Below are 11,015 nucleotides of genomic sequence, written 5' to 3'. Positions count from 1 at the left end.
GCTCTGTAGAAAAAACATTAATCTGAGCTCCTTTTATTGTCGTGCTTTCATTGAATTTAACTTTTACTGTATTTGCCTAACAAAAAAACAACTTTACAAAACTAAATACATCATTAAACTATGATATACCTACCATGACCTCAAAACCTTTACAAGGTGGTTGTCATTGATATCATTAACTACAGTTTGTTGAGTTGAGATGAGTTTGTGTTTATTTGGAACATGCATGCATACAACAGGATACATCAGAGCTTCCAGTTTCTCTATTCAACATGTTCGAAAAGGAGTAGGAAGAAGCAGAGCTTATTTAATCCTACCCCTTTTCCTTTACATTGCAGTTGCTAAAACTTATGTTCACTTCCTGTTCTTAATTTATTCACAATATACTCCATACAAAATAAATAAATAATAATTAGTGAAGTAAGTTATATTTCATATGGTAAAATACATAAGATTATCTAGAAAATTAATGTATGGATGAAATAAATTCAGAATGTTTATCATGATTGTTCTTCTTTTTACTTCGTAAAAACTTTAAGTTTCTTGAAGTGGATCGTATTAGTTTGATTTATTTGGTTTATCCATTCCATAATTTAATTCCACATACTGATATACTGAGGGTTTTAAATGGTAAATGGTTGTACTTTTATAACGCTTTTCTACCCCTTTTTAAGGAGGCCAAAGCGCTTCGACAGTATTTCCACATTCACCCATTCACACATACATTCACACACTGATGGCGGGAGCTGTCATGCAAGGCGCTAACCAGGACCCCATCACGAGCAAGGGTGAAGTGTCTTGCCCAAGGACACAACGGACGTGACTAGGATGGTAGAAGGTGGGGATTGAACCAGTAACCCTCAGATTGTTGGCACGGCCACTCTCCCAACTTCGCCACGCCGTTTAAGTGTTGTATGTGCGTACAAATGTTTTAAGTTACAGTTTCATGATGTGTTTTTTGTCTTTATTCGTATCAACGTGTGATATTTTTAACAAACTCAAGTAGACATACCAATGACTATAAAAATGGGACCCATTACCTCTCTGCTTGGCACTCACAATCAATGGTTGGAATTGGGGTTTAAATAACCGAAACGATTTCCGAGCGCGGCCACGACTGCTGCTCACTGCTCCACTCACCTCCCAGGGGGTGGAACAAGGGGATGGGTCAAATGCAGAGGGTAATTTCACCACACCTAGTGCGTGTGTGTTGCAATCATCGGTACTTTTCATACTTTGTAAACACTTTAGGTTTGAAGAATTTCTTGAAGTGGATCATATTAGTACATTGTTTGATTTCTTTGCTTAATCCCTTCCGTAACTTATTTCCACACACTGATATACTGAAGGTCTTCAGTGTTTATGTGAGTACAAATGTTTTAAATGACAGTTTCACATGTGTTTTTTGTTTTGATACTTCCAATGTATCAAAGTGTGATACTTTTAACAAACTCAAGTAAAAGTACAAATACACTTAAAAAAAAATTAAAAAATATTAAAACGCACGGGACGTTGTGGCGGAGTTGAGAGAGTGGCCGTGACAGCAACCTAAGGGTTCCTGGTTCAATCCCCACCCACTACCAACTTCGTCATGTCCGTTGTGTCCTTGAGCAAGACAATTCACCCTTGCTCCTGGTGGGTCCTGGCTAAGGCCTTGCATGGCAGCTCCCTCCATCAGTGTGTAAATGTGTGTGTGAATGGGTGAATGTGGTAATAGTGTCAAAGCGCTTTGAGTACCTTGAAGGTAGAAAAGCGCTATACAAGTATAACCCATTTACGAATACAAAAAAACCCAACAACAACCAGTCATTTTTAATTTTATTTTATAAACCCATACATCCATCCATTTTCTACCGCTTATTCCCTTTTGGAGTCGCGGGGGGTGCTTGTGCCCATCTCAGCTACAATTGGGCGGCAGGCCTTGGACAAGTCTCCACCTCATCTCAGTATTTTATAAACCTTTATTTATAATATGCAAAATTTACATACAATCAAGAAATAATAATAAACAAAACAAGTACAGAAATAGTACAAAAACAGTACAAAACAGCGCCAGGGGTTTGTAAACTAAATAAAGTAACTAAAGTAGAATGCAAAATATATAAATGTATAGCAACATGTAAAGCTGTAGGCTCACACAAGCTCTGTAAATAATCCCAATTTGGAACACAGCATCATAGTTTTCCCAGCTTTTTGGTTGTTAGAGGTAGAAAGTGTTTTAGCGCAGTGGTTCTCAAATGGGGGTACGCGTACCCCTGGGGGTACTTGAAGGTATGCCAAGGGGTACGTGAGATTTTTTTAAAATATTCTAAAAATAGCAACAATTCAAAAATCCTTTATGAATATATTTATTGACTAAAACTTCAACAAAACAAGTTCATAAACTGTGAAAAGAAATGCAACAATGCAATATTCAGTGTTGACAGCCAGATTTTTTGTGGACATGTTCCATAAATATTGATGTTAAAGATTTTTTTTTTTTGTGAAGAAATGTTTAGAATTAAGATCATGAATCCAGAGGGATCTCTAGTACAATCCCCAAAGAGGGCACTTTAAGTTAATGATTACTTCTATGTGTAGAAATCTTTATTTATAATTAAATCACTTGTTTATTTTTCAACAATTTTTTAGTTTTTTTTGTATCTTTTTTTCCAAATAGTCCAAGAAAGACCACTACAAATGAGCAATATTTTGCACTGTTATACAATTTAATAAATGAGAAACTGATGACATAGTGCTGTATTTGACTTCTTTATCTATTTTTTTTCAACCAAAAGTGCTTTGGTCTGATTAGGGGGTACTTGAATTTAAAAAATGTTCACAGGGGGTAAGTACATCACTAAAACAAGGTTGAGAACCACTGTTTTAGAGAAGAGTTCTAATTCTTTTTTTAAAGTCACAAAAAACAGGTCGGATATTGAGAAAATGACATTCATGAATATAAAACTTAGGCAATAGTATAATGAGTTTGCAAAGGTACAGTGATGTTTTCAAGGCCAATTGTTGCTAGGCAAAATAGTAAGTCGCTATCATTAATGCTCCATTGGCCAATAGAAAAAAATATACGTTAGCCACGCCTATTAGTCGGTTTGAATGACAAGCAAGCGGCGAACAGGAAGCGAGAAGGTCACTCTAACGAAATTACTCAAAAATATATTTTTATATACAGCGAGACAAGTTTATTTTTCATAAAACAATTGCAATCAACAGCACACTAAAGTTGCTGTATTGAAAAGTGTGTAAGGTTGAAGAGGCGGAAGTCGCGGCGGGTGGTAGAAACCCAGACAGCTGACAGAGCGCACGCTATGACGCACACACGTCACTGATGGCGGACCGCTCAGTCCCCAGACCCACACGCGGAGGGACAAACGGGACAAAGTCACCGAGACACACTCTCAACAACCCTGGTCACTGAATCCCTGCCAAAGCAAACCGTTCTGGGCAAAAAAAAGTAGTTAGTAGTATGTGGGACGGGACCGGATCGACGAGCACTGAGCGGGACCGCGGAGCCGAGGAAGTCGAGTGAAGCGAGCGGGACGCGTCCGGCTGACGCACCGCATGTTGAGCCAGCACGTTGACGGGCAGAAGAAGGAACTAATTCCCCTTAAAGTGAACTCTTGTTGGCGAAACTATGAAATTCGCCGAGCACCTTTCGTCCCACATCACCCCTGAGTGGAGGAAACAGTACCTTCAATATGAGGTAACATTTGTTTTTTTATTTACTATTTGGCTTTTTATTTTGTAATTTTTTTTTATAGGTAAGCAAACACAAATATCCCTAGACCTTAATCAGTTGTGGACATAGAAAGGACAGGCAATTACGAGTGAGGTGTCATTGTTAATGGAAGGTTAATTTTAATTAAAAAAACCTTTTATTATTAAATCAACATACAAAAACACAACTTAGTGCACCAATCAAAAAAACATCCCTCCCTCATTCATTGTGTGAATTAGTGTGAATGAGTGCACTCATTCACACAAAAGGGTTGTTTCCTTCTGTTATTAATATTCTGGTTCCTACAATATACAGGACTGTCTCAGAAAATTAGAAGATTGTGATAAAGTCCTTTATTTTCTGTAATGCAAGTATGTCATACATTCTGGATTCATTACACATCAACTGAAATATTGCAAGCCTTTTATTATTTTGATATTGCTGATTATGGCATACAGATTAAGAAAACTCAAAAATCCTATCTCAAAAAATTTGAATATTTCCTCATGCCATAATCAGCAATATTAAAATAATAAAAGGCTAGCAATATTTCAGTTGTGTAATGAATCCAGAATATATGACATGTTCCTGTTTTTAGTTGCATTACAGAAAATAAAGGACTTCATCACAATATTCTAATTTTCTGAGACAGTCCTGTATATCTGTGGTCCCCAACCACCGGGCCGCAGAAGACATTTTTATTAATTTTTATATAAAAAAAAAAAGAAAACAATTATTATTATTTTTTTTAAATTTATTGAATCAACATAGAAAACACAATATACACTTACAATTAGTGCACCAACCACAATAACGTCCCTTTTTCATGACAAAAAAAAAAAAACAACAACTTTATAATTTAATAATTTGTCCCCCCGGGCCGCAGGACAAATCATTAAGCGTTCATTAACCGGTCCGCGGATACAAAAAGGTTGGGGACCACTACTGTATATAAATGCAGTCCACAAGGGATGCATACAGTCCGTGTATACAGTACTGCTATTCCATTAACAGTACATTTTTCTCGTTTTCATTAATTACAAGTTTTTATGTAACTGTTTTTATTTTATTTTAGTTCCTTTTTTGTCTCAAGAACATTTTTTTTTTCTTTTTTTTAAATAAAGGACATTATCTTAACCAGACCAAGTTGTCAATGAAATTAGATTGTTTAAAGCAGGGGTGTCAAACTCATTTTAGATCGAACTATCTCCCAAGGCGGCCAGACTGGTAAAATCACGGCACGATAACTTAAAAATAAAGACATCTTCAGAATTAGTTTCTGTTTAAGAATAGAACAAGCACATTCTGAAAAATTACACATCAGAATGTTGTTGTTTTTTTTTTACACTTAAATGTAGCGGTTAATAGTGTTCTATCTTTATTTGTCGTTATTTATACTTTATGAATAAATGTGATGATGTTCATCAGTCAACTCATTGGTGCTAATTTTCAATTTATTAAGATAAAAAAATAATATCCAAATCAAATTACAGGATGTCATTAATGTAGTTTGATCATTTTCCTCGATTGGTGCATTAACATCATGTGGTTTATTTTATTTTTTACATATGTAGCATCATCTACAATGATACAAATAATTGCTATTGTGACATCTAGTGGACACATTTACAACAGCAGTTTCTTTCATTCAAAAATTTCGCCTCATTTTCATACTTACATACATTCTTAAAACCAGGTCCAGTCCAGATCATGTCCAGGTCTGGCTCAGCAACACACACCTTCATTTATGTACACTCCAATTAGGGAACACAACAACAGATTGTTTATAATCTATAAACAAAATTACATTTTCAAAAATAAACATTGATGTACAGTCCAGTTTAAAGGTTAATTGACTTTTCATTCAGCTTGATTGCTTCATTTAATTACACCCACATTAACAGGTGCTCAACAATGAATACTGTCCATTTAGACCACAGGTGTCAAACTCATTATTTCATGTGGTTCCGCGAAAGCCTGGAAATAATATGCGTTAATTCAGATGCTTAATCTTTTCTTACTAAATATATTTGTTCTTTCCCTTTTGACATTAAAAATTATGTACCGCATGCAATTGCATATCTTTTAAAATTCAATACTATCAAAAATCCAAATATTATATTACCATGTATTCCGAAAATATTTTTTGTTAAAATAAAGATGAATACTGTATTTAAATATCTGCTTAACTTATGATTTCAAAACAAATTATCAATCAAAATGTAGATTGTAAGATTGACAATAGATTTTACTGTTTCACTGAGTTTTTATAGTAAAATCAACATCGGTACTGTTTTTTTTCATATACAGTAAGACACTAAAACAAGATTTTACGGTTAAAAAAAAACCCTGGAAGCTCTGTTGCTTCAATTTTACCATTAAAAACAGTGGTATTGTTTCTCCATTACATTCCATTTATTTATTTTTTTTATGCTGTAAAAAAAACCCTCTGCTTTTACTGTAAAATTCTGGTGACTGAGCTGCCCGTTTTTAAAGTAAAATTGAAATATTATTTTTGCAGTTTATGTAAAATATATATATTGTTAATGTATTATATATACATGTATATTCTTATATTACTCATTGTTAAAATCGGCCCTTTGAAGGCAACCATAACTGCGATCTGGCCCTCAATGAAAACGAGTTTGACACCCCTGAATTACATAATTTTTTTCAACATATAATGGTGCAATCAAAGAAACAATTTGCCTTAATTAAACAAGATTGATTGAAATATAGTTTAAAGATTAAATGCATGCTTCCTTTGTTTAAGTCCACGTAGCATAACATTGAGATATATTGTTTCTCTCCATAGTCTCATAATCTCTCATGATTTCTTTCTGAACCCATGAAATATTTAATAGAAATTATGACACACACACACACAAACACACACACACACACACACACACACACACACACACACACACACACACCCTAAAGTCTTTATTCATACTCAAGCAATAATAGCAGAGAGAATTATTTAAGGGCTCCTATGATAAAATATTATTATCAAGCCGTTCTCTTCAGTTGACAACTGACATTTCTGAGTGGACATGTGTTTTATGTTCACATTTTATGTATTTTGTTTTCACACCTGCCTCATTGTGCATCGGGAGCTTCCGTGCAGACGTGCACCGACAGCACCATTCCATTTAACTCTATGAATTATGGACAAAGACCCTGTTCACCTCTTGGTTTGGCGGTCGACAAAATGAGCTGTATTGCACTTGCTTTTATTTGGAAAAAAAATAATTGCTAACAGCAGATTTACCTTTGTCATTGTCTGACCAAAACTAGGTTTTGGTTTCAAAAGTTGTATTTTATTTAAGTGTTCCACATGTGGAAATAGAAGTGTATATAAATAACTGCATGTACTGTATATTTAAAAAAAATTTTTTTTCAGACTAATATGTTTTTGTTATGTCTATAGTGATATCAGGGACAGGTGTAATGCCAAACAGCCTTTTTACACTTCCAGTCTTCATCTCGGCACTCACCGATTTGAACATCAAATATGTTGTCTTTGTAGCATATTCAACTGAATATGGGTTGAAAAGGATTTGCAAATCATTTTCCTCAAATCGTCATATTTTTAAAGCTCGTGTTGCAAGGATGTGTCTGAGTGAGCATGGCAGAGAGACACGTGTGTCACCTCCAGCTTTTAACCACATATAATGCTGATGTGTATATAAACCATGTATGTTATATCACCCCAATAGGCCCTAATAAATGTTATATTGCAGCCTTGTACCCTGTGTGATTTCTGTTAGTTCATTCATTGAGTTGTTTTCCCACTAACTGGACTGTAGTCCTTTGGTCATTTAAATATAAGTAAATAACAATTATTCATACATATATACATAAATAGGTACCTACGCTTCCACATACATATACAAATACAGTACATACCTACACACTCAAAGTTTTTACATCTACACGCACATTTATTGTACAAACATACATATACACATGTTGTACATATACATTCACTGTACAAACATACATATACAGGGTTTCCCGCAGCGCTTTGTTGTTAAAGGCCTACTGAAACCCACTACTACCCACCACGCAGTCTGATAGTTTATACATCAATGATGAAATATTAACATTGCAACACATGCCAATACGGCCTTTTTAGTTTACTAAATTGTAATTTTAAATTTCCCGGGAGTTTGTTCTTGAAAACGTCGCATAATGATGACGTGTACGCGTGACGTCACGGACTGTTAGGAAATATGAGCGCTGCACACACACACACACACAGCTAAAAGTCGTCTGCTTTTAACGGCATAATTACACAGTATTTTGGAGATCTGTGTTGCTGAATCTTTTGCAATTTATTCAATTAATAATGGAGAAGTCATAATAGAAAGATGGAGTTGGGAACCTTTAGCCTTTAGCCACACAAACACACGGTGATTCCTTGTTTAAAATTCCCGGAGGTGAAACTTTACTATGGATCACAGCGGTCAAGCGAACATGGATCCCGACTGAATGTCAACCAGCAGGTTTCGTTGAGAAAATTGTGGTAAATAGTCGCTTCTTACCGGAGATCAGCTGAGCTTGCCCGGTCCATAAAGCTGCCGTCGACTTCCCTGAGACATTGGCGTCAAGACACCCGTGGACACACACCTCCGACTATCAGGTACTGTTAAACTCACTAAAACACTAGCAACACAATAGAAAGATAAGGGATTTCACAGAATTATCCTAGTAAATGTGTCTAAAAACATCTGAATCCGTCCCAATGCAATTGCGTTTTTTTTTTAACTTGTTTTTTTTTGTTTTGTTTGTGTTTTCGTAGTCCGTCGCTATCAATATCCTCAAACACGGATCTTTCATCCTCGCTCAAATTAATGGGGAAATTGTCGTTTTCTCGGTCCAAATAGCTGTTTTTGTTGGAGGCTCCCATTAAAAACAATGTGAATATGTGAGGAGCCATCAACATGTGACGTCATCGTCTGCGACTTCCTGTAAAGGCAGGGCTTTTCTGTTGGCGACCAAAAGTTGCAAACTTTATCGTGGATGTTTTCTACTAAATCCTTTCAGCAAAAATATGGCAATATCGCGAAATGATCATGTATGACACATAAAATGGACCTGCTATCCCTGTTTAAATAAGAAAATCTCATTTCAGTAGGCCTTTGAGGTGGCCAGCTGCCTTAGCAACAAAGAGCCACCGCCTAAACTAAAGTCTTAAAAAAAATAATGTATATAGTATATTTTTTAAGACTTTACTCACTCACTCGCAGTCCTTGAGGTGAAGGCTAATTAGCTTTTAGCGTAACGTTAGCTCATTTTGTAATGTGTGCATGTGTGTGTTACGGACAGCAAAGTCGTGTCTGTCTGAGAGAAAGACATGCATTATTGACCTACAGTTAACAACTAAGTTATTTCACGTTACCTTTTTCTGTGTTGAAGCAGCAAAACAGGACAATATGTTAAATGAAGAGTTTCTGTCTCCGATAGTTGATTTAATAATATAACAGCATCATAAAGCCTTCATGAACTCCATGGTGTTCAGGGATGAGTGGTCTCTCCTATTGCTATTGTACTATTTTTTCAGCTATAGTTACAATAATCACTAGTAATGTAGCAGCCTAATTTTGAATGGCAGGGTCCCTGCTATCACATGTTGATAAAAATAAAACATTTACATAATAAAAATCAACTACAGGCTTCCCAGATGCTGTATTAAATCAAGCATGATGAGTTGAGCATATGTCAGCATTTGGCCCCACTTTTAACTCTTTTTTTCAAACGCTTAATGCAAACGCTTTTTTACTTTTAGTCATTAATTTGACTTACCGGTAGTCATTATTTTGTTTGAGTAAGTCAATATTTATTAAGTCAAAACAATGACGTACTTAGTATCTCAGGTAACTATGACTGTTTTGTGTTCTGTTTTTACGTTACGGAAAAAATATTGAGATATATATCATTTAGCATACGGAGCGGAAAACACAACCAAAAATTGTAGGCCTCTTTATGCGACGAAGCCGGCCTACTTCACCACAGTCTGTGGTCTATTGCCCCCCGGGCAGCGATGAAATGGAGACGTGATGTGATTACACCCAGCCCCTTCCACGTCTGTCCGCCTGTCCCGGCGACGCCCCATTACACCTGGAGAGACACCACCTTAACAAATATTCTGGGAGAAACACTGCATGTATACATACTGTACATATACGTACAAACATGCATACATACATAATGTACATATAGATTCACTGTACAAACATACATATATACATACTGTGCATATATTCACTGCACAAACATACATATACACATACTGTACATATACAAGTACACATACATACATACACTCATGCACATAATCATGTTTCAGCAAACATATATTAACGTTGTTGCCCTAGGGGAAACTGAGTAACACATGTCACTGACAAAGCTTAACCTTTTGTTACTATAACAATCTACAAGGTTAATATAGTTGGCTTCTCTTTCTTGCCCTCCAGTTATCTGCTTTCTTTTGTATTTCAAGTTATTATTATAAATATGTACTGTTGCATTTGAACAATTGTATTGTTGCTAATACAGGTAATTATTGTTATTATTTATTATCAATAGTGCTATTTCTGTTGGTATTTCTATTGCTCCATTTGTAGTATAATAATGTTTCACTAACTGCTTCTTTGCTATTACTTTTACCGTCATATTGGAATATATCATATTTGCTCATGCTGTTCTGTTGTTGTTATTGTTGTGTTTGCTGTTGTTGTCTCTCTGTCTTATCCACCTCTTAACTTTTTTTCTCTTTCTATCCCCTCCTGCTGCGGCTCGACTGCACCAAATAATAATATAAATCCCTTTAATAAAGTCTAATACAAATAAGGCAACAAGAGAAGTATCCCACACTTCTCTTTTGGAAAGTACATTTTTATAGCCAATATGGGCATCTACATCAACAATATGATTTGCCTAAGTAGCTGAACAGGACGAAAAAATAAAAAATAGATATAAATATTCCACATCCACAGTGGCGGCTTCTGGTACTTTACGTGTGAAAATAGCTTTCTACATTCACAAGGACTGAAGAAAAGTCAATTTTTATGTTTTTTTTATGTGCAAGCTGGATTAATTAACCTCCTGCCCAGCTATCACTTGCCTCCTCACTGTTGTGTCTATTCATACTGACCATGCAGTTCACATGCAGATAAGAAGGCTGCTGCAAAGTGGCTGTTTTAGTAAATATCGCAGTTTTTGTTCACATGGAAGCTGATGTGGATTTAGCGACATTGACAAGCCGATTGAGTGATGGCCCAATTAGGTGTGA

General features: G+C 35.6%; 1 protein-coding gene across 2 annotated transcripts in view; it reads left to right on the top strand.

Moving 5' to 3' along the window:
- Nucleotides 1-3,110: 3,110 nt before the first annotated feature.
- Nucleotides 3,111-11,015, top strand: part of xpr1a (xenotropic and polytropic retrovirus receptor 1a) — a 227,685-nt gene continuing 219,780 nt past the window's right edge. For both annotated transcript variants that reach the window (XM_061887976.1, XM_061887975.1), the window contains exon 1: nt 3,111-3,700. In XM_061887976.1, the coding sequence (XP_061743960.1) occupies nt 3,632-3,700 (69 nt within the window). In that variant the 5' untranslated portion in view covers nt 3,111-3,631. The remainder of the gene's footprint in view (nt 3,701-11,015) is intronic.

Source organism: Nerophis ophidion, linkage group LG26 (genome assembly GCF_033978795.1).
Source record: "Nerophis ophidion isolate RoL-2023_Sa linkage group LG26, RoL_Noph_v1.0, whole genome shotgun sequence".
In the NCBI taxonomy this organism is placed as follows: domain Eukaryota; kingdom Metazoa; phylum Chordata; class Actinopteri; order Syngnathiformes; family Syngnathidae; genus Nerophis; species Nerophis ophidion.
The sequence above is the reverse complement of the archived record's forward strand: the minus strand, read 5'-3'. Positions and strand labels throughout refer to the sequence as shown.